Source organism: Sminthopsis crassicaudata, chromosome 1 (assembly GCF_048593235.1).
Source record: "Sminthopsis crassicaudata isolate SCR6 chromosome 1, ASM4859323v1, whole genome shotgun sequence".
In the NCBI taxonomy this organism is placed as follows: Eukaryota; Metazoa; Chordata; class Mammalia; order Dasyuromorphia; family Dasyuridae; genus Sminthopsis; species Sminthopsis crassicaudata.
The window spans coordinates 77,623,436-77,648,773 of record NC_133617.1 but is presented as its reverse complement, the minus strand read 5'-3'; the positions used below and the strand labels follow the sequence as shown (position 1 = coordinate 77,648,773).

General features: G+C 38.6%; 1 protein-coding gene across 2 annotated transcripts in view; it reads right to left on the bottom strand.

The window, feature by feature from the left end:
- LOC141540109 (uncharacterized) overlaps nt 1-25,338 on the bottom strand; it is a 35,982-nt gene that overhangs the window by 7,876 nt on the left and 2,768 nt on the right. The window contains exons 3-7 of one of the 2 annotated variants that reach the window (XM_074263769.1): nt 23,521-23,614; nt 18,903-19,029; nt 17,967-18,086; nt 13,359-14,841; nt 2,332-2,341 (exon numbers count right to left, since the gene is read on the bottom strand). In XM_074263769.1, coding sequence (XP_074119870.1) covers nt 2,332-2,341; nt 13,359-14,841; nt 17,967-18,086; nt 18,903-19,029; nt 23,521-23,614 — 1,834 coding nt within the window. Of the gene's footprint in view, nt 1-2,331; nt 2,342-12,121; nt 14,842-17,966; nt 18,087-18,902; nt 19,030-23,520; nt 23,615-25,338 lie in introns of those variants that run through there. The other variant, XM_074263759.1, reaches the window with a different exon arrangement.

Here is a 25,338-nt window from a genome sequence, read left to right as displayed (position 1 = left end):
TAGCATCACATCACTGTAGAGGGCCTTCTGGTCAGGATCCAGATATGTCCATTCCTTCCTTGAGAAATACAAAGCCATGTCTTCAAATGTCACAGCCTCCTGAAACAACAGGTCCTGTTGTTCCTCAGAGAGTGCTGCAACTCTGCCCTGCCTGGTATGATGAAAAACCAGACAGTCTTGGTAAAGGGAAAAGACATGGATTGAGATCTGATGCTGTACAAGTTCCTACTATATTTATAGAAGGGAAGAGGGCAAAGAGAAGAAGTAGAGCACTGGGAAAATATTAGGAAAGTGGAAGAAAGTCTCAACCCTAGATCTCAGGGAATATTCACTGGAGTTTTGAATAGGCCAATTTAAAATCAAGAGAATGAGATTAAGGAAATGAAAGGTTTCCTATAAGAACAGATAAAAATCATTTAGATTCATTTAATTGAATGATAAAAGTTTAGAGGGGACATACTTTCTCTCCTTCTAACTCATCTTTTATAGTATGGAAAAATTATTCCTTAGCATAGATACTATGCAAGTCATTGCTTTATTCAAATTCTTCCACCTATTGACTCCAAAGTCAAGTTCAAACATCTGTGCCCTTCACAATGTCTCAACTCTACCTCATCTCATACTATATTCTCATCATATATTCTTCAGTTCCTGTGTTGTAGCCTAACTCAACTTTGTTCACATTGTTCATAATGTCCTCACACACCCATACCCAACTTGTTGAATTCTTAAAAATCTTTTAGAGATCAATTCAAATACAAGGGCATGGAGGGAGAGGACTGTAGACAATCCTTATGCTTCAATCAAATGTGCTCCAAACATATCTAATGGCTTCCTGTTTTCCCTGGCTATGGTCATACCACTTTCTTGGGCTGTAACATGGCCCTCCCTGCATCTCCACTTATGAAATCCTTCAAGCCGGGCTGAAACTCTATCTCTTCCACAAAGGATTTCTGAATCAATCCAACCAAAACTTCCCTGGCTTCTCATCTCCCATAGTATTGTGTTTGAATTCAGTTCTATTATTTCACTTTTTTGCCTTGCATAAAAGGTTTTCTTTTTTATCTTTTCAATCAAATTTTGAGTCCCTTCTGGGTAGGGATGATGTCCATTTCTTTCCTATCCACAACACTGTATAATATCCTATGTAAGATTCTTTAGTAAATCAAAAATCAGTGTCATCCTTCCAACTTTTCCTCAATTCTTTGGCTAAGTATATTTATGCACTATGGGGGATGAGGATGGAAGACAGTATGAAAAGGGAGTCCTCATTCCCTAATAATCAACACTGGCAGTGAGACTTGACTCTCTGCAAAGCTGGTTCTTGAATGGAGACATACAGTCCATTGCTGAACACAAAGCCTTTCCAACTAGGTAAAACTGACAATTCTTTTGAGAATTTCAACTCTCCTACAAATTGAGGAATTAGAGAAGGATTTGTGCAGATCTATACAAAATAAGTGCTTAGATAGTATTTGTAGACTGAATGCTGATGATCACTAATACTGCCCCTTCTATATTCTGTACCTTTGTCTGACTTTGGCCATCATGATTCCATTGCTTTCCCTCACTTCTGCTTTCTTCTACCTTGATTTAATCCTTAGACTCCCTTACCTCTGTTTTAACTTCTGATTCTCATACCTATGGCTGGTCCAAGATACAGACTGTTTCCCAGAACCTTTCCAGGATACCCACAATTCTTCATTTCAATTAGGTTCTCAATTACCTGCTCCAAATGGCAGGACATAGGTTAGCCAAGTTTGGAGTAGAATAAAAGCTCCAATAATAGGGAATGTACTGAGGAAGTTCATTCAACTTTTGAATATTTAAAACTATTAACGAGTTTTTCCTGTATCTAAGAGACATCTGCCTACTAGTAACTATACTTACTTTTTCTATTTCTGCCTTCTTCAATTCTATGATCTCAACAAACTTCCAAAATGCTTAGTTCAGTCATTTGCCCTGTAAGATAAAAGCTATATTCCCTTAATTCAAAGCCTCTCTCTCAAAATATAACTGTGCTGAAGGGCTTCATGCAATTGGGACTCCACTAATTCTTAAAGTTTCTTTGCTACTCATCCATAAATCTACCAACTAGTAAAAGTAGTCATTATTTTTCCTACTGTAGAAAGCTAAACCATATTCCTAGTGCCAAGTCAGAGCAGGCTGTCAGAGTAAGCTAAGGTATCAAACTAATAAACTCCAATATCATAAATAAGCAATGGACTTGAAATCGAAAAGACTTGTAGTCTGAATCCTGGTTTTGCTACTCTCAAGATAAATAACCCCAGCAATCACTTCACCTCTGGGTCTAAATATCTTAATCCTCACAATAAGCAAACTGAGATAGAGATTATCTAAGGTCTCTTTCAGCTTCAAATCCAAAAACCTGTGAGATGCCTAAGATAAGTATCCTATGTAGAAAATTCCCCAAATCACAATTCTAATTCCCCTCAAACTTTAGAAATAAATTTACAAAGGAGAAAGGAGAGTAAAAATCCTCATTGGCCAATGGATAGTCTCCTGATTAGAATCCAAATCTGATTCCTGAAGATTTCCTTTATGTCAGCAATAGGGCCTGAGGTCTAAAAGAGCACTCTTGGAGAATATGCAATGAGTTTATTTGGTTCTCTACACCCTACATCAATGTTACCCATTTCTGGACTGTGAGAGATGCTGAGGAACCACATCCCTTTATCTTTCACTAGCACTTGAACCAGGACTAGATTATTATTAAGAAGTATGCCAAAATCAATGTTCCTTCTCTCATACAGCAGCTTTTAAAACATCTACCAAGGAGCTGCATTTTTCATAATGGATCTTGCAGGAGGGTGGGAATTATAACTTAATATAGAATATAGAGGAGAAAATATGAAAATTGCATTTAGAAGGCATGGCCATCTCAACACACATGTCAATCTTTGGCCTCCATACCTACGAAACCTGTTGGTCTTTCTGTGAACCCAAACCTGGAAAGCATCTGGATTTTCTCAGCAGAGGATGTTTAGCATGTACTTATCCACTAAACACAATCCACCAACTACAGACACCAGAAAATGATTTAATTTCTGTTACATTTGTAATAGAATCTCAGAATTGGAAGGTCTCAGGATTCATATAGGAAAACCTTCCTCCCAAGACAGGTTACCCTTCTACAAACTTTCTTCTAAATAGATTTCTATCAAGTCTCTACTCCACTACTTCCAGTGTTTCCAAGAATTCTCGACCTCCCAGGCATATCTCCTTGATAACTGATATTAAACGCTAAGACTGAGGTCTTTTTCACATGGCCCATCAACCTAAGGAGTCCCTGTATGCTGTGCTTGTGTAATTAATTTTTTTACCTAAATACTTTTTATTTTGCCCTTGTTAATTACATATGTTGGCTTCTTGATTCTGTGTTGGCTACAGATTGAATAAGCGTGACATAAGTCACTAATAAAAATACTGAGCAGAACAAGGCCACGTTTCACCACGACAATCTCTCCGGCCGCTGAAATCCCACACTTCTAGAACAGACAGCCTGTCCCAAGGCGCGCTGCAGATCTCAGATTTTAGTCAGACAATTAAAGAGCTTCAGTGAGTAGAGACTCTCTCTCTCTCTCTCCTTCACTTCTCTCTAAATCATCCCCCTCTCCTCTCACACAATTACCAGCCTCCTTCAGATTCTCACCCTTTCTCCCCGGACTAATCCAATAGCTTAACTGTTCCTCCGAGCTGCCAAACTGGCATTTCTAAATAACGGAACCGATCTCATCTATGCCTCTCATCTGTCTGGCATATAACGGAATACATGGCACTGAAAGCTTCCAGCTCATTTTTCCAAGATCAGTTTAACTAGTTTCCACCACGAGCTCCACCTGTCATTCTGCCAGCTTCCTGCCCCGGGACACGCCCCAGCTCTGGCCTCGGTGATTTTTATCTGTTACACAAAGTTGTTGCCCTGCAGTCTCCTCCTAGAGAGCTGCAAGTAGCTTTTGGCCTTAATAAAATGCTAAATGAGGGATTAAAGGCTGACAGACATTGGCTAAAGCTGAATAAATGCTGACTGCTAGTGTACGTCAGTCCTCCGGGCCGAGCACGTCTCTCCTCTTCCGCACTTCTTAGATCCTCAGCTTCCTCCAGACGCTACCCAAGAGGCACCTCGGACAGGACGGCCGCGGCGACTTTTGTTAGGGGTTATTTGTAAGCTGCTTGGTCTCTGCTTAGTTTACTCCCCTCGGTTCACGGTTTCCCCGCCCAACAGACGCGTTTCTGTCTCCGATCACGCCCCGAGTCTCACCCACGGCGAGCGCTAATTAAACCCCGGGAACGACAGATCACTGCGGGCGGCAGGAGGGCGCTCGGCCTCGCCAGGGTTTCCAGACTCCACCTCGGGGTAGTTCCTGGGCACACGATGCCTCACTCTGCCCTTTACCCTCTCCGGAGCCGGACTCACCCTTGGCTGCGGCCTGAGAGGGCGGCCTCACCGGGACGGCCCAAGGAGTGGACCTGTACAGGGGAACCGTAACCCTGGGACCACGACTCCACGGAAATCATCACGGAAGGGGGAAGTCTCACCTGACCTTCGAGGCACTTCCGGGCCCGCTCTAGGAACCAGGAGGACTCCTCTCTCGGTGGCTGCTCCACCAGTTGACCCGTCCTTCCCACCTCCTATCCCGGCCCCTCAGCAAGGGAGCCCCGCCCACTCCAATATGTACCAGCAGGCTCCACCCCTAGGGGGCGGGACTAAAGGGGCAGTCTTGTTGCCGGAGCCCGAGCCCCGCCTTCCCTTCCCCCACGTGCTCAGACTCTTGGCAGAATGTGAGCAGCCGGGCCAGGCAAGCCCGCTGGAGCATACGGGGAGTCCTGACTTTCTTTAACCTCATCTCCCTAGAAATTCTCGTCGTGCTACTTTAGCAGGCTCTCCTGAACCACCCCCCCTCCCCCGGGCACCAGCCACTCCTGGCCACTCTCTGTCTCTCGCTGATTTCGGCACCCAGTCCACAGCCTTGCTCTCACCCCTCCCTAGCCAACGTTTCCCGAGACTTTCCCATCTATTTTTCTGGACTCTGCACTCAGTTTCTGAGGCCTGAGGAAGGGCCGTTCAATCAGTGAGACCATAAGCATTTATTAAGTGCCTACTATGTGCCAGGCACTGTACTAAATTGCATTTAGCAATTGGGCTTGTTTTCCCATTAGACATGTATGTAGCCAAATGTCCTGAACTGTTTTCAAAGAGTTGCTAACCGGCAGCGATTATATCAAAGATTTCTCTAGAGAACCATCAATAATAAGAGAAATGAAAAAATTAAATACCTCTGAGATTTCATTTCACACTCATGAAAAGAGACATATATACATATATACACACACACACACACACACACCAAGGAGCGCAAGGTTAAAAGAAAGATCCCAAATATAGCATCTCTCTTTCATAGCAGCTCTCTTTGCTGAAGCAAAATACTGTTGGAGAATAACTGAATAAATTATGGAATCTTACCTTTAGTAATAACAAATATGAAAAATTCAGAAAAATATGAGAAAAATGTATGTGAACAAATATAGTGAAGTAAGCTGAATAAGGAAAATAATATACACAATGCCTAGGATCATATAAACAAAACCAAAGTTATATGTACTTTGTCACAGAGGAAAATATTTTGTCATTTATGCAGGAAGGCTGAAATAACTGATGCAAAGATAAAAGTCGTCAATGAGATATTTTTAAAAGAAAATATGATTCAAGATTAAAAAATAAAAATGTAAAGATCTGCAGATTACTCATAAGTTTCATTACTATACATCCTGAATACTATAAGAGACTGATGAAGATGACAAAAATGGCATGCATGAAACATCATAAGTTTCCTATAAGGCAGTAATTTAGGAATCTGCTATTTGTTTTTAGTCAGACCATTATCCAGTTGGAGCAAAAGAGAAAAATCAAACCAAAAAGGATAATGATAAAATATTATACAGTTTTTAACAGCTTCAGCTTGATCTATTCAAGTAAGGTGTTGACTCTAAAAAGTGGTCTGTGAATATGGATAAAGAGATCAACTTACTTATCTTCAATTTTTATAATAGTTTAACTTATTAGTGAGGGCAAGAGGGCCTAAAAAGTATTTCAGGTACTAAAGACCTGGAAAAGTAAAAAAACATGGAATGCCAATTTAGAGGACAAATGCATTTGCAAAACATTAGGAGAAAGATGCAGATCACAAACAGAATCCTGGCAAAACAACAAACACCATTAATGTCCAATCTTGCCCTGTTATGTAGGTAAATTCCTTGTATCTAAGGCATGTTCTACTCATTGTATTTGAATCCCCATTGCCTACTACATTTCCTGACACATAGTAGTTTATTTGTGAACTGATTGATTAAAAAATGAGCAGGGAACAGCTAAGTGGTGCAGTTGGTAGAACACTGCTCCTGGACTCAGGAGAATGTGACTTCAAATAGCTGCAAGATCCTAGGCAAGTAACTTAACCCCAATTGCCTCAACAACCACAAAAAGAAGGAAAGAAATGAGCATCACAGGCATGGAACGTTGCAAATATTTTCAAATCTGCTTGCTCTGTAGTTAGGTTTCCTCTGTAATAATGGAAGGCTACCATAGGGGTGGGCAGTATAACCTAACTATGACATAAAGAAAATATATCAATAAAGTTTTTTTTAAGAATCATTTTTAAATATACTTGAAATAATTTTTATTTAATTTTAAATTTTTATATCATCTTATCTTTTTACATCATCTACACATCCCACTTCTTTTTCTCTGACCTTTCCAGTAGCCACTTTTTATTTTAAAAGAAAAAAAAATTAGCCACATTTAGCAATATAACAAAAAAGTCAGATATCAAATGTATGCACTTTTCTATAGCTATGATCCCTACCTTTCCAAAGAAGGAAAGATGTTTTCACATCTCTTCCTTGAGACCTAGAATGATCATTATAATTTTGCCATAATTTTGTTGTTCTTTTAGTTGACATTGATGTAGTTATTGTGCACATTGTTTTCCTGGTTCTGCTCATTTCCCTTTTGTATCAAATTAAATTTGTCTTCCCATGATTCTCTATATTATATTCATCATTTCTTATAGCACAGTAATATTCACTTACAATATATTTAACCATTCCCTACTCAATATGTATCTAATTTGTTTTCATTTTTTTGATGCCATTAAAAGTGTTGCTGCAAAGATTTTGGTGTATTTGAGACCATCAATTTCATCACTGACTTCTGGAGCAAGAAAGAGTCTAACTTGGAAGCAGTATATGCCCAGAAGTCACTAGGTCAAAGTTCATGAACATTTTAGTCGCTTTTTTTGCTCTTTTTCCAGTAATTTTGGTCAAATTTCCAGATACAACAACATGGCACTATTGTGTCTTGTCTTTCTGCATCATCTTAAACACTGATACTTTCTTTTGTTATATTTATGGGGTTTTTTATTTGTGTTTTCCTTATTAGTGATTTAAAGTCATTTTTCTTATGATGGTTAATAGTTTGTAATTATTTTGAGAACTGTTTATTCATATTCTTTGATCATATATCTACTGAGGAATGACCTGTGGTCCTTAATTTCTAATAAGTTTATAGCAGTGGCTGAGTGGTGCAGTGGATTGAGCACTAGGCCTGGAATCAGGAAGATCTGAGTTTAAATTTGGCCTCAGACACTTCCTAATTGTATTACTCTGAACAAATTATCTTACTTCTGCGTTGTGTTTTTTTTTCAACAAAATGGGCATGATGATAAAAGCATCTACTTCCCAGGGTTGTCGTGAGGATCAAGTAAGATTATACATGGGTGTATATATATACACACACACATATAATATACACATATAATATATATTAACATACTATGTATGTGTGTACATGTATGTATGTATATGTTCACATTTATGCATGTATGTATAACTTTAGTGTATATCCTTAGTAAATATGTGTATATATATATATATATATATAAAATTTTGCAAAACATAGAATGCCATATAAATGCTCATAAGAAAAAATTTCCCCAATTGACTAACTTCTCCAATTGTTTTAATTTTCTTCATAGAATAACTTCAATTTCACATGAACAAAATCAACTATTTTGTCTTTTGTAATTGCCTCTCTCTCTTGAAGAATTCAACCTCTCTCCACATGTTATGAAAGTCTATGGAAAATCTGACTGTCTTCTAATTTTTTATGTTATGATCTTTAATATCCAAGTCATATACTCATGTTGATTATGGTATATGATGTCAGTCTAAACCTACTTTCTGCTATATTGCTTTTCAGTTTCCTACCAATTTTTGTCAAATAAGTTTTTTCATAAGTAATTCATTTCAGCTTTATTGAACACTAGGCTATTTTTAATTCTTCCTTTTTTTGACTGTTCTAGTCTGCTAAGTAGCAAATTATTTTGATGATTGCTTTACATTATATTTTGAGATCTGGAAGTGATATTCCTCTTTCATTCTTATCTTTTTTCCATTATTTCCCTTGATATTCCAGATCTTTTTTCCCCCTCCAAATAAGTTTTATTATCATTTTGTCAAGCTCTGCAAAGTATCCCTTTAATAGTTTAAATAGGAGAGCACTAAACTTATAAACCAATTTTAGTAGCACTGTTTTGTAGCATAGCACAGCCACAAGAGCTGAATATATTGATTGTTCTTTATTTCTTGAAAGAGTGGTTCTTATAAGTTATATCTGTTCAGGTACCAAATGTGCTTTGGTACAATGATTTCCAAGTTATTTTATGCATTTTGTAATTATTTTGAATTGGACTTCCTTTTTTCATTCTTGTCCCTCAGATTTTGTTTTTGATACATAGAAATGTTTTGGGGTTTGTTGAGAAGGGGAAGCAGGAAGGGTATTGTGGTATCTAAAACTTTACCAAAGCTATTGTTTTTTACTTTCTTAGCTGATTCTCAAAGGATTTTCTGAGAAGAAGAAAAAAAAGCATGTTATTTTCAAACAGGCATAGTTTTGTCTCTTCTTTACCTATTTATGTTTTTAAAATCTTTTTCTTGTCTTATTGCTATTGTTAGCATTTCTAGAACTATATCAAATGATGGCAGAAAAAGGGAGCATCCTAACCTTGTTTTGATATTTTGAATATAATGCTAGATTTGGGGTTTATACACTTTTTAATCCCATTTTAAAACATCCTTTTTTGCCTATACTTTATCAAGTTTTATTAGTGTAAGCTGAAGATGAAATCATGGAAAAAGATTAGAAATGTTAAACTGTAAAAGATGTGATCTTAAAAGAGGTTCTCTATTATGTAGTAGTACCTTTAATGAATCAGAAAAAGAAGTCATATGAGTAACCTTGAAGAGTCATTTCCCTGAATCCAAGAAACAAAGCATGGAAATGGAGAAAAAAAAATCTATAAGAAATTGTACAGAGTTCAGAGACTAGAAGTATAGGCAGGGGCAACTTCCACAAACAGAAAGAGAAATATGAAAGTCAGAGAGAGGGTACTTGGGCCATTCTGGCATTCATTGGGTCATGACAGAATTAGTATTATCAAAATCCACTTTCCATCCCAATAGATGACCAAGATGATAATCCTTTACCTCCTTATCCCCCTTGAGCTTCCACATGGAAACCTGAAACTTTTTCTTCTGAATATAAGGAAGATTCTCTCTCTTTGTTTTGAATGTTTACTTTGTCAGTCCCTCAATAAGCATTTATTAAGTGTCTACTATGTGTCAGGCACTATGCTATATAAATATGCTTCAATTTATTTATATTTATTAGAAGTACAATTGAGTAAAAAGCAACTTGGAGAGAAACATCCCAGAGAAGAAATAAAAAGAAAGATTCTAATATCAAGATGTTTTGCCAGAAGCATTATCTCTGGCTTAAGACTAACAAAAGGATAAAGAACATTATAGATTGCTTATTACTGCTTCCCAGAACGGAAAAACATTTATTCTTGAGAAACTTATCTGGGGAAAGGGTCCATAGTAGGATGAGAGTAAAATAGAAGTAGCTGAATAACCATGATTACCACACTGTCTTTTTTAATATTTAGTATTAATAAGTACTAAATAAATGAGTGATATGCCTTGTCAAAGGTTTTTTGCCTTATTTTATTAATAATAAATATAGTTAACATTTATATAGTGCCTTCTATGTGCTAATGATTTTATATAACAACCCTGGGAAATAGGAGCTTTATTATCCTCATTGTACAGATGAGGAAACTGAGGCAAGCAGAGATTAAGTGTTTTGAGCAGAGTCACCCAGCTTAGTTTTTTTCCTCCCCCTGAGGCTGGGGTTAAGTGACTTGCCCAGGGTCACACAGCCAGGAAGTGTTAAGTGTCTGAGACCAGATTTGAACTCAGGTCCTCCTGAATTCAAGGCTGGTGCTCTATCCACTGCGCCACCTAGCTGCCCCTGTCACCCAGCTTGTTAAATGTCATATTTGAACTCATGTCCTCTTGTCTCCAGGTCCAATGCTCTAATATGAGTATGTTAATTGTTTCTTAATTTGAATTATCTTTATGGGATGGATGGAAAAGGTAATAGTGGTTAAGGAGCAGAGAAGGATCTCAGTTCCAGACTCCAACTTAGGCTAAAGGGTATAGTGAAATAACTAGGATAAAATCCCAGACCAAAATGAAGACTACAGAACTCAAAATAGAAGCACAACAATAGAATTTTGAGCATAAAAAGTTCACAAATCCCCAACCTGAGCTGCCCTTAAAATCCTAGAATAACACAACATTCAATAAACCCTAAGAAAGCAAGAGAAGAATAGCACAAACATTCCTTCCAGAGATATGCAGAGCTCAATCCTAACATAAAGTCCAAAGGTAAGGAGTATACTAAAAAATAGGGTGGGGGAGGGAAGAAAAATAATCCAACTATTAAAAAAATTATAAAGATGTTCAAGACACAAATCCTGAAATGAATTACTCCAAAACATTACAAGCAAGGCCTCAAAGAAAGACACAGCTAAGATACAAATTCAAGTAGAAATTCTGAAAAAAAAAAAAAAAAGAAAAAGATGCTTTTTTTTAGTAAATGAAATGAAAGCACTAGAGAAAAAAATTAGAAAATGAGTGAGATATAGGTATATAGAACTGGGAAGGGAATTAATAGTTTGGCATAAGTGCTTACTGAAGCAACAAACTTCCTGAAAATAAGAGTAGACCAAAAAGAAAACAATGACTCTTTAAGACAATGAGAAATACTAAAATAAAGTCATATCACAGAAAAGGTAAAAGAAAATATAAAATATCTCATAGCAAAACCCACCAACCTAGCAAGCAGATCAAAGAGATATCATTTAAGAATCACGGGAATACCTGGAAGTCATGACCAAAAAAGAACCAAGATATTCTGTATCTACACAGGTATTAAGTATGTTTTAGAAGAGTGACATTATAAGAAAATATAAAAGAAAAGTACCCAGACCTCTTAGAATCAGAGGGCAAAATGAAAATGAGGGGGAGGGGAAACACCCACTGGTTACTTCCTGAAAGAAATTCCAAAATGAGAACTCCCAAGAACTACATCATAGTCAAAATCCAGAGCTTCCAAGCCAAAAAAAAAAAAATATGGTACATATCCAGAAAGAAAGAATCCTGGATTTAAATGGATGATCACAAAGATGAGAGCTAGGAACCTATGATTCCTAAATAAGTTCTGCTACCTACAGGGAGAGATGAATGAAAGGAAGAATCCCATCTATTGAAGCTCCCTATAAAATAACACAACTAAGTAAAAGATGCAGTTTTAGAGAACCAGAAAAATAACAGAGTTAGAAAGAACCTCAAATAACATTTTCTCCATATTTCCAACAAGCAGACCTCTAACTTCCTCTTGGAAACCTTGAACAAAGGGGAACTCACTACCTACCAAAAGTGGAAGTTTCTGATTTCAAGAGTTTTAATTTGAGCTAAAATTTGAGTTTCCTCTTATTACTCATAATTCTGCCCTCTGGGGCCATGCAAAATAAGTCTTGGAGAAAGAGGAGAAATGGTAACTATGAAGAGATAGAAACTTCACATTCCTTCAGTGGGCTCTGGATACCTCTTTTTAACTGTTAATTCATTATAGAGAGAGGAAATAATCTGTTTCGTCTTTAGGTCCTACAACTAGGAATAAGAGTTTAGCAAAATATTTAAAATTGGATTTAATTCCACAATTGTGTAAAAGTCCATCCTAATTATAACAATTTTAAATATAAATATTTTCTCCCCAATAAAGCTGTTTGTTTCATGCAGGTAGGTCCAAAATAATGAATGTCTAATTAATCTGATATTAATAAATTCTAAAGAAGTATAGTCCTGAGTTGTGAAGACCTTACGCTCTTAGAGATTCCACATGTCTGACTAAAACTTTCCTTACAATCACTATCTTGTAAGTACTACTACCCATTCCTCAAACATGATAATTCATCTCTCAAACTTTTTTTTCTTTTATTCTGGAGAAATAAATTGTATTAGGCTTCAAGGGTGGATAATCATTATATCCCCTTGGTTTCCTTCCTAACAGAGAAAGAAGCCATAGGTCATTCCTTGTACTTAGGAAATACTCTCTTCTTATTCTCCCTAACTTCTTTGAATCCTTGCTTTTCTTTAAGGTTTGACTAAAATACCTTCTCTCTAATGAAACTTCTTTGATCCTTTCCAGTTGTAAGTACTTAATACGTCTTAATATTATCTTGAATATTGTGTCCAGATTGTAAACCTCCATTCTGACAGATGAATGTTTAACTCTTTGACAGTATTTAACCAATACCTTGTTCATTGCAGATATTAATAATAAATGTTTATTGAACTGAAGGTCTCATCTGCTATCATGGATTCAATCATCACCTCTATTGCAAATGATTCTTAGCTTTATTATCTAGTCCTAATCTCTTTATTGAGCTCTGGTCTTCAATCAATAATTAATTGCCTACTGGACATTTCCAATTAGATGTCTTATGCATCTCAAATTCAACATTTCCAAAACAGATTTCAATTATCTTTCCTCTATCCTTCCAATAAACTTCTCTATTTCTATTGAGAATACCACTATTCTTCCAAAAATCCACATCTAAAAACTGTAAGGACTGTTTCCTCTCCCCTGCCACTTTTTAACTGACTAATTGCTAAACCCTGTTAATCCTATATCATTAACATCTCTCACATTCATCACCTTTTGAAATGAATATTCACTGGATGACAAGTGGTGAAAAAATACACTGAATAAGAGTGGAGTGACACCAAAGACTCTGCCATATATATTATATTTTTATAGTTTCCTTTCCTATAGGAATGCTCTGTTTTTGAATGTGTAAGCACCAAATAAAAGCATTTCTACTTTCAAAACCATTTTCTCTCAAGTATGAATTTTCTGATGCTTAGTAAGCTGTGAGTTCTGACTGAAGGCTTTTCCACACTCTTGGCAACTATAAGGTTTTTCTCCAGTATGAATTTTCTCATGTTGATTAAGTGATGAACTCCTACTAAAGGCTTTCCCACATTCAAAACATTCATAAGGTTTCTCTTCCATGTGAATACTTTGATGTTGAATAAGGTGGGAACTTTGAGTGAAAGCTTTCTCACAAACATTACATTTATAGGGTTTCTCTCCAGTATGAGTTCTCTGATGACGAATAAGTTGTGAATTTACACTGAAGGCTTTACCACATTCATCACACCCATAGGGTTTTTCTCCAGTATGAGCTCTCTGATGCTGAATAAGTTGCGAGCTCCAACTGAAGTCTTTTCCACATTCATAGCATTTATAAGGTTTCTCTCCATTATGAGATCTCTGGTGTAAAATAAGGTGGGAGCTTTGACTGAAAGCTTTACCACATTTATCACACTCATATGGTTTCTCTCCAGTATGGATTCTCTGATGCTGAATAAGATGTGAGCTGCAGCTAAAGCTTTTCCCACATTCAAGACACTCATAGGGTTTCTCTCCAGTATGAATTCTTTGATGTTGAATAAGATTCGCTCTTTGACTAAAAGCCTTATAACATTCATTACATTTATATGGTTTCTCCCCTGTATGAATGCGCTGATGTCGAATCAGTTCTGAATTTAGATTGAAAGCATTACCACATTCATTACATTTATATGGTTTCTCTCCAGTGTGAGTCCTCTGATGTCGAATAAGTCTTGAGTTCAGACTGAAGGCTTTCCCACACTCATGACATCTATAGGGCTTCTCTCCGGTGTGAATGCTCTGATGCTGCATAAGTCCTGAGCTACAGACAAATCCTTTCCCACATTCATTACATTCATAGGGTTTCTCTCCAGTATGAATTCTTTGATGTCGAATAAGATTGGAGCTCTGGCTGAAGCCTTTCCAACAATCCTTACATTTATAAGGTTTCTCTCCAGTGTGAATTCTCTGGTGTCGAATAAGTTCTGAATTAAGATTAAAGACTTTCCCACATTCATCACACCCATAAGGTTTCTCTCCAGTATGAATTCTCTGATGTCGAATAAGATCTGAATTGTATTTGAAAGTTTTGCCACAGGCATTACAACCATGGGCTTGCTCCACAATATTACTCTGGTGTAAAACAAAATTTGTATTCAGATCAAAGTTTTTCCCAAATTCACCACATTCTTGATTTTTTTCTTCAGTGGAGATTTTGCTGTGGTTCATAGTCATTTCAGAGAAACCTTTTTCCTGGATCAAAGATCTTTCCAGTATTACCTCAGCAGAATTTCCCTGGTTACTTTCTAACTTTCCCCCAAATGCACAAACTCCTCCAAAAATAGGTTCCCGAGAAGCATCTTTTAAAGGTATTTCTGAAGTCCCTCCAGGTGATTCTACATCTTCTGATATATTCTCTTTTTTATAAGGTGTCTTGTTCTCAATCCCTATCTCAGAATCTGAAACAATAAACAAAAATGTTTTCTGTACTGGGAGAAAGAAACTCCTAGAAGAATATAATCACTGAAATTGAGATCTAAAAGAAGCAGATGGTTTTGACAGCCCCTCAAAATTGGCTTCAAAAGCTAGAAAGAAAAAGGAGGTGCTAGTTGAAAAAAGTGGGAAGCAGAGATGGGAGGCATGATGAATAAGAATCAAAAGAGGCAAAAACAGAGCTAGAAAGACAGATTTAGAGAGGAGGGGGGTAGATAAATGTTGAGATAAGATAAATGAAGAAAAACAGGTATGAATGATGGACTAAGGCAGAGAAAACACTGCAGGTAGCAAGAGTTAGACACAAAGTAAAGAGCTCCTTCTATTTGGTTCTATGGTGCTTATCATCTAGTACTCCTGAGATATGCTATATCCCTTGAAGGGAAACCAATGATAAGGTAGCCCTTTCCCTAGTCACATTAACTTTTCTCATGTCACTGACATTGGGAGTATCACCTCCATTTGTGCTCAAAGCCATTCCTTTCCACCAAGTTACAGACCCCTTGGATTGCTTCTCCTCAGCCTGCAAGCAGATCCTTATTTTCCTAAACAATCCAACATTGGACAACAGCATTTGCTACAATTTCTTCTTCTCAATTATAAGCTATATATTGAGCTTCTATTAAGGGATTATTTCTCAGCAATATTTCTGCCTCAAATAGTTTACTTTTTGCCCCTTTACCAGTACCAAGAGACTTTTTAGAAGCACACAGCATAATCTTAAGAAATATAATTCTTTTACTTTGATCACATGTTCCTTTGATATCACTATCCTACAGAATTGCTTAGGCATTGAGGAGTATAGTGTTTGGCATATAACAGGCACTTAATAAATGTTTATTTGATTAACTGACCTGCCCAGGCTCATATAGCCTAGATTCTCTTGTTTCCAAAGCTAGCCTTCTCTTCACTGCATCATGTTGTTTCACCAGTGTGGACATAGTAGGCATTTATTAACTGTTTTCAAACTCCTTTTCTTGGCTTTAAAGGTCCCCTACAACCCAATGCTTACCTTTCCACCAGAAATTCTGAGTATTTCTTACTATGCACTGGATTATCCTTTATTCCACAGATATATCCTGAATTTTTCCACCTCTATTCCTTTGTTCACATTGTTCCTTCAACTTGAAATGTCTTTCCAACTCTACTTAACCTGCTAAAGTCTTACTCAATCTATCAAGCCCAACTTCAAAGCTACTTTCCTGATTGAAAGGGATTAAGCTTTTTCCAGGTCCTGTCTTCCTATATTCCTGCTTGGAGTTCACTTAGTACTCTGTTTTGCATATCACACTGCACTCAATATATATCTTATAATTGAGTCATATATGTACCTTAACTCACTACCACAAAACTATGAACTCTGTGAAGGTAGAAAGTTCTCTGCACCCTTCCAAGTAATTATCACAGAGCTTTGAACATAGTAGGTACTCCATTTATTCATGCATAAAATGAAGAAATTGGATTAAATGATCTCTATGTTCCCTCTAACCCTGTGATTCTTAGTAACCCCAACCCCCTTCCAATGTAGCCTTGTGTTCAGTCATTTAGGTGTGTCTGGCTCTTCTTAAATCCATGGACCATACTGTCCATGGGGTTTTCTTGGCAGATACTAGAATGGTCTGCCATCTCCTTCTTCCAGTAGATTAAGGAAAATAGGGGTTAAGTGACTTACCCAAGAACACATGATAATAAGTGTCTGAGGCTGGATTTGAATTCAGGTCTTCTTGACTAGACTCAGGGCTCTATCACTGAACCACTTATCTGTTTCTAAGTGCCTTAGGGCAAAGTTTCTTAAATTGTGGGTCACAGCCCCATGTGGCGTCATGTATCGTAATGTGGAAATCAAGAAAAAGTTGGAATCAAATACTCAACCAAGATTTAGTTCTTTAAGCAAAATAAACAAGCACATCCATCTTATTAGTATGCAAATTTGCTTTTGTCTTTAACAAATAGTAAAATTATATATATATGTGTGTGTGTGTGTGTGTGTGTGTGTGTGCATGTGTGTGTATAGATATGTATATCTATACACACACCAAAGAATTGTTTTGAAATAAATTCTTTATGATTTATTATCAATAAATGTTTGAGTTGTATACCTATATTATATACCTATATACCTGCAGTCACATAAAAATTTCTCAGGTAAAAAGTGGTTTCAAATAGAAAAAGTTTAAGCCCTGACCTAGTGTACTATCCCCAAACTCCTAGAACCTACATGATTCTCTGTAAGATTTACAAAATACACCTGCAGTGAGCCGAATAATTCCTATCTTTTCCTAGAAATTTTCATACTCTATGCTTATACTCCCTATTTGGTTCAGCTACAGCCTCTTGCATTAGCCAGCACCTAAAAGCTTCTGTAACATTACAGACAGAAAACAAAGTGGACTCATTTGAGTAAGAACTTTCTTCTTCCCCACAAAGCCCATTACTTTTAGCTTCCCTGGTATAAAAGTACTATAGATAAACCAGACATTCTGTACTAAATAAAAGTTATGGAAGCCTTGGTGGAACTGGGTACACCAATGCCAGAGAAGGCTTTCTGAAGAACCAACACTGAGGCATCCTGATGATGCCTCACTGAGGCAGCCAACGATCCAAAGATCTACCTGCCCAGTGCCCCAACAACTATACTAGGCATATTATTCTTCCCTTGTTGCCTTTCGTCTTCCATTCTCCATTTGTCAAGAGCTTTATTTTTAGTCTTGAGTTTCCCTTGTGTGAATTAAAACATATAGTAATAAAGTGCTATTAATTTATGCATTCCTGATAAGAATGATTCTTTTGTAAAATCCCTTCTAAGTTCCCCAGATTCCTGTACTTCTCTTAGACAAATCTATAATTACTCAAGACCACTTCCCATCATTTGATTTTCTTTTAACTCTCCATTTTCTCAAAAGCAAATATAATTGTTCTGGAAGATGACGACATAGCTGCCACTCACACATACTCTCTCTCTCTCTCTCTCTCTCTCTCTCTCTCTTCCCTCCCCCCCCACTTTGTCTTTCTATCTCTCTTTCTTTGTCTCTCTCTGTCTGTGTATCTCTCTGTGTCTCTGTCACTCTCTGTCTCTCTCCCTCTGACTTACCTCTTTTCAAGTCTTTCCAGGTGTCCTCTCTTTCCTCAGTACCCTGCTCTTGCAGGTTACATGGTTCTTCTCCTCGTTCCAAATGGAAAATCAGGTCTGGTTTGGAGACTGGAAAACCTGCTTGTGATAAAGGAAAGACTTGGGTTGGTGCATGTTGTGGAACTCAGATTATTCTCAACACTTAGTCCTAGTTCACTGATCTACAAGGGACTATGATAAGAGGCCACGATGAGAAGACAGCAAAGTTAGGTTTTACCAGCAAAGTCTGACCCAGCAAAGGCGCTGAAGATCTGAGTACAGATAGAAGGCAAAACCACTGCTTCTCACATGCTGAGAATATAGGAAACTTTTACTAATGAGCATGTTATTCCAAGAGGTTATGCTGCTAAAAGCCTAACACATATGGCAGCTAGTTGCTACAGCTAGAAAATCTGCGTTCCAATCTGGCCTCCAACACTTACTAACCTGTGTGAAGCTGAGCAAGTCATTTAATTTCTTTTTCCCTCAATCTCCCCAACTATAAAATGAGGAAAATTATAGCATCTACTTCACAGGGTTGTTGTGAAAATCAAATCAAAAGAATCAAAAGAGACAGCATGTAAAGTACTTTAGCACAGTGCCCAACACAGTATGTAAATGTTTATCCCCTTCCCCTGATGGAAGTCTTAGGAGCTCCTACTGAGACAATAAAATGCAGGCCTCGGGCCCAGTACCAGGAAATTACCCATTTACCCTTTTAGAAAGGACAGACTTATTTCTGGAGCACAGGAAGCAAAAATACTCATCCCTGAGTACAAAAGGGACAAAGGAGCTCTGAGGGCCCCATTGCAGTCTAGCAGAGCTACTGGACAACCTAACAACCCTTGACAAAAGGGAAATCTAGAAAACCCAGAGCTGGGGGTGGGGTGGAAGGCAGATTCCAGAGAGTGACCTTACCCAGGCAGATCAGGTTCCCATAATTCTCCAGCATGACGTCCTTGTAGAGAGCCCTCTGAGGAGAGTCCAAGTACATCCACTCTTTCCTTGTGAAATACACAGCTACATCGTCAAACATCACTGTTCCCTGAAACAACACATTTCTGCTTCCTCAGAACCAATCTCCAGGCCTCTAGGGCAGAGAGATTGGCAAAGGGGGCAGGGAAGTGAGGGAAGACTTAAGAGGGAGGAAAAAGGGGACTGTGTGTATATACAGGCAGCGCTCACCCCTGCTCAGTAGTCTGAGTTGGCAAGGCTAGTTGTATAGCGGCTGCCTAATTTCTCCTGGCTAAGACACCTGTGGCCAGGTAACCACATGTCCTCTAAAGTCCACTCTGTCTAAATTCTGTGGCTGAGAACCATGATGCTCAACCTACTTCTAGGTATCTCTCCCTCCTTTCCCTGGCTCAGTCACTAGCCTCACATGCAGAAGATTCAAAATACATATTTCCTTGAACTCCCTAGAGTTCCTCCACTCATGGGTTCATCAAGGAGACCTTCACTTGGCCAACCCCAAGAGTGAGCATCCCCCATGGCCACCACCTCGTGTTATTATTTTAACCTCCAGACTCCAAACCTCGAAACTTCCCCTTTCAACCAGTCTCTAACATTTCCAATCTCCCCCTAAAGATGTTCTAAAGTAAATATAATTGATTACTCAGAAACACTTGTTAAGCATTTCCTACAGGCTAGCCACAGTGACTGGCTACAAAGACAAAAAGAATACAGTTCCTGTCTTCAAGAAGCTTATATTCTCTTAGGGAAATGAAACATTCACAGAGAAGTAAATACAGAATATATAAAAATGACTTTTCAGGGAGAAGGGAGGTACAAAGTGCTAAGAAATGGGGGAATCAGGCCTCCTGGAGGAGCTGTCTCTAGAACTGAGTCGTGAAGGGAACCAGGGGTGACGAGAGGCAGAAGTGAAGAAGGGGAACAGTGTATAATGTGAAGAGACAGCTATACAAAGGCCACAAGTAGGAGGTAGAATGTAACATACAAGAGGAGCAAAGAGATTAATTGGAATGGTGAGTGTGTGAGAGGGAGTAATGTATAATAAGCCTGGAAAAGATTGTGAAGGGTTTGGGTGCCCAACAGAAAAGGTCCTATTTTACTCTAGAAGTAATGGGGAGTCATCAAAGCTTCTTGAGCAGGGGTGTAACCTTGTCAGATCTAACAATCCTAATATCATTTAAAGGGAAGAGTAAAATGACAACTCAGAGAATTAGGAAAGATTTCCTATTCTGAAAGACACTTCAGCTGAGTTTTGGAAGAAGCTAAGAATTCTAAGAGGTAAAGGTGAGAAAAAATGTATTTCAGAAGACAGCAACAGCCTATGAAAGGAAGTGGGAGATGAATTATCAAGTTTGGAGAATAGCAAGTGAGATGGATTGGCTAGGACACAGAGTTCATGGCTAAGGAAGGTTGTAAAGGGTTTTAAGTGCCAAACAGGCATTTGTAATTTATCCTATAAACAATAGAGAGTCTGAAAATTCTTGAGCATCAGAGTGTCTTTATATTACCAAGTAACATCTAAAGTCCCTTCTAAGATTTTATAACTAAAAGACAATGTGAAAAAACCTATATTCATCCTTTTTAAGTGATTTTGCACTTATTTGTTTTAAAGTTCTCATCTTTCTTGATCTTTCTGTAGGATTTAGCACTTAAACTACCTCTTCTTCCCAAATATTCTCTCCTCCAGTGGGGCTATCCTTCTAACCCAGGGCTTCTCAAACTATGGCCCATGGGCCAGATGCGGCCAGCTGAGGACATTTATGGGCCCGCTGGGTTATGGCAAATGGGCTGAGGGGCGGAGACAGAGCGTGAGCTTTTGTTTTTTACTACAGTCTGGCCCTCCCATAGTCTGAGGGACAGTGAACTGGCCCTCTATTTAAAAAGGGTGAGGACCACTGTTCTAACCATTCCTTTTCAGTTTCCTTTGCCTCTCTATCCTGCCTTCTAAAGATGGATTTACCCCAGGCTTATCTTAGATCTCTATTCTTTTCTCTCTACACCAAATTCCCACAAAGCACTACCAGGTGAAGCTGAAATCAAATGAAAAATGTAATAGGGAAATGTTAAACAAGATAAACAAAAATACAATATGACACAGACAATGTTGATTTGTGGCTTTCTAAATCAATATATAGCTTACAGGAACCTCATTTCTATCTGTCTGACATCTCTCCTCTAGACCATCCTCTGTATCTCTTGCATTCATCTATGCATTCTTTCTTCACCAACTGCCTCTATATTAGTCCATGCCCTCATCATCTCTCCAGACTAGGAAGGAAAGAAGGGAAGGAGAAAGGGAGGGAGGAAGGGAGAGCTCTTCCAAAGATGCCTCTAGAGGGGAAGGTGAGTTAGGTGACCTTGCATAGCCCTCTCTCACTTAAATCTAATTCATCTGCATGTCACTGCATCACCTCGCTGATATCATGGAACTCAAAGGACAAACAACAGCCACAACTGTATCCTGCAGGAGAATGTAAGCAGCCCAGGATAGGAGTTAGAGTTTTGTGGGTTTTCTTGTCTTTTCATCCCCAATTTTTCCCTGTCTCTCACTGCGGGAAGCCCCTATGCCCAAACAGGTACCAAACCTTGGTGACTCCACCTCCATAATGCCTCATTCCCATTTCCTTCTGTGCTCAGAGGCCACTTCCTACCTCAGACCCTCATCTCCCTTAACACAGACTAAAGCACCAGCCTCCGTTCTCTCTCCTCCCCAGAGCCGCCAAAGTAATCTTCCGTTCAAGAACTCCGGCAGCCCTACTGCTACAAGAATAAAATGCAGAGTCTTCACCTTAACATTTATCCACAATCTGGCTCCCTCTCTCCTTCTAGAACTGCACTATGTGATTCCTTTTCACTAACTCCACGTTCTGGCCAACCTGGCTTATTCCCTGTTCTCTGTGCCGGAATCCTATCTCCTGTTTCTGAGGCTGTCACTGAGCATCTGGCATACTTTCTCCTCCACCTTTTAGAATCCCTGCCTTTTCCGGCCTTCAATCAGTGCTTCCTCCTTCTGCAGGTCTTTTCTCCCTCTCCTGGGGGGGACGGGGGAAGAGGGGAGGGGCATGTATTACTCCCCATCCCCACCCCCAGTAAAATTTAAGCTCTGACAACAGGGACTGTTTTCTGTTTTTTCCTTGCACTATATTTCCCATCACCTAATCCAGTGCCTTATATATTTGTAGATTCTTCATCAATGATTGCTAAATTGGAATATAAAGTCAATATAGGGGCTGAATCTTAATCTTCTAGGTAACATAAAGATTAAGTCCTAGACTTAGAGTCAGGAAGACCCGAGTTCAAATTCAGAGTCAGATACTCACTAGCTCACTGTTTGTCTCAGTTTTCTCATCTGTAAAATGGGAGGAATAGCACCACACATCACCTCCCAGAATTGCTGTTAGCAACCAATGAAATAATATTTGTAAAGCACTTCCTAAGCTTTAAAGCATTATATAAATGAGATCTAGTATCACTATCCCCTAGAGTATATAAATATTACCTTGTCCATATAAGACTCTCAAAAAATATATGAACTTAGGGTAGCTAGGTGGCACAGTGGATAGAGCACCAGCCCTGAAGTCAGGAGGACCCGAGTTCAAATCTGGTCTCAGACACTTAACACTTCCTAGCCGTGTGACCCTGGGCAAGTCACTTAACCCCAATTGCCTTAGCAAAAAACAAAAAACAAAAAACAAAAACACACACACACACACACATAAATAGATGAACATAAAATTAAGTAATTCTTTGTAATTACATACCCCATTGTACACCAAGTAATTAAGAACACCATTGTTCACCTAGTGACTCCACCATAACACAGACATTACTTCTATGAAAAAATGAACCATCTTTAAGCTTGTCTTGCTCAACACTAGAGAAGGGAGTCCTGTCTAATGCAGGCACTAAATTCCCCTTTATTGCAGTCTTTCCTGGAACTGACCATACCGAGGAGATTCTCTGGCTCCCCCAATATTCCCACACAAAAGGGCTTGAGCCAAAAGGAGCCGAGGGGAGTCCTGGGCCACTCTCTATACTGAATCAGGAACACTGAGACCCCATCCTTGGTCCCCATGGCCTGCTGATAGGAGGCTTTAAGTAAACAAGCTGCACAGGAATGACACAGCCAGGACAGGTCAGGGCTTTTAACAGGGACAACTTCTATGATCCCTAAAACTCCTGGGGAAACAAGATCTTCATGCAAAAAGGAGCAGTTTCGAGTTCAGCAGAGGGATCTAGGGTTAGGCCTCTGGGTGGGATTAGTTGAGCAAAGACCCACAGGAGGGAAGGAGACAAGGTTTCTCTGGGCAACAGAGCTCAGAGAGAATTTCAGAGGCGAGCCCACCTGGGGGGTGGGAATCTCAGTGACTGTGGCCAAGAAAGAGCGCCAAGAACAGAGTAAGGACCCCAATGACTGGAGAGCCAAGACCATGGCCCCTCCATTATTACACCTGTAATCCTGGGAAGATGGGGGAAGGAAGAGGTTAAAGAGGGAGGAACCAGGAGCCATCTCTGCAACTGAAGAGAGAAGATAAGTGATGGGGCCTCTGGAAGGACAGCTCACCTGGGACTTGGCCAGTATCGGGAACACAGCTGCCATAGCCAAGGCTCCTCGGCTTCCTTGGGAAAGGGGGCAGATACCTGGGGAGCAGGCAGAGCTAAGGGAAAACAGAGGAGCCATGAATGAGACCAGCTCTTTCCTTAAGCTTCCTCACTCATTAGGATTCCCTTCCTTTGTAGAAAACAAGGGGCCACTGGGTACAGCCCTTTCACTAAATCATCATCAGTCTGACCCCCCTAAAGAGTATGAGAACATGGAGGACAAGTCATAGAGGATTACAGAAGAAGGTAGAAATAATATCCTTACAGTAAAAGGAATCATAGGCAAATGGACTAAATAGAACTGAATTTTAGGTTTCCCACATTTTCTCTCTAGTGTGAACAACACATAAATAATTTATCATTAAGGGAATTGAAAAGTCCACAATCCAAAATCATATTATAGAATCTCAAAGAGAATTCAATCTTGGTTAAGCATGAATCCTGTCTATAAGCTCCCCAACTTTCCCAGGTGATCCATTCCACTTCTGAGTAGCTATAATTATTAGGAAATTTTCTATCAATTCAAAAATCTATCTCTCTGTAATTTTCCCCCCATCAGTACTGGTTCTAATTTCTGGTTCCAAGCAGAACAAATCTAATCCCTCTTGCCAGTGACATTTCAAAAACTTGAAGACAATTCTCCTCTAAGTTGTCTCTTCTCTAGACATCCCCAGTTTTCTGTCTTTTCCACATCCTGATCATTTTCCTCTGGACTGATTTCATTTGGCAAGGTCCCTCCTAAAATATAGTCACCAGTATTATACACAATATTTAGATGCACTGGACTAAGGCAGAGGAAGAGGGACTTGCTAGTACCTCCATCATTCTTGCCTGGTTTCCTATAGGTAGTAAGTCCTCATCACTCTGCCCCATCACTCTTCTCTGTGCTAATCTCTGATGTATTTCCTAGCAAGCTTAGGAAATCAATTTTCATGTAGTTCTAATCCCTGGATTCTTTCTGATTCATACTAGAACAGAAAAAAAGGGGGTCCATAAATAAGAATTATTATGAAATCTCAAACCTGGACAGGACCTTAAAAGGTCATCATGTAACCAGTTAATTAACATTTATAAATTTTCTGTTATGTACATTATGCTAGACCTTGGGATATAAAGACAAAAAAATAAAAAAACAGTCAAACTCACCTTGTTGCTGTTCATTTAGAGTTCATTTAGAAAATAGAACTTGACTTTTCTGCTGGCCAGAATTAGAAATTAAGAGGTTGCCCATTAATTGGGGAGTGGTTGAACAAGCTGTGGTATATCATTGTGATGAAATACTATTGTGAAAAAATGATAAGCAGGATGCTCTCAGAAAAACTTAGATGAACTGATGCAAAACCGAATGAGTAAAACCAGCAAAACACTGTAATAACACTGAATATTATAAAACCATGAGCTGTCAGTGACTTAGCTAGTCTCAGCAATTCAATGAGCCAAGACAGCTGAAAAACTTCTGAGGAAAAATGCTATCCATTTTCTGAGAGAAAGAACTGATAGTGTTTGAATACAGATCAAAACACACTTTTTTGCCTCTTTTATTTTTCTTTTTTGCCTGCTTTCTTTTACAAAATGACTAATATGGAAATGTTTTGCATGACTACACATTTATAATTTATATCAAATTGCATGCCTTCTCAATAAGGGGGCTGGGGAGGGAGGAAAAGAGAGACTTTGGAACTCAAAATTTTAAAACTAAATTAAAAATTGTTTCTACATGTAATCAGGGGAAAATAAAATAAAAAGAAAGTGGAACTTAAGCTGAGCTTTGAAAAATCTA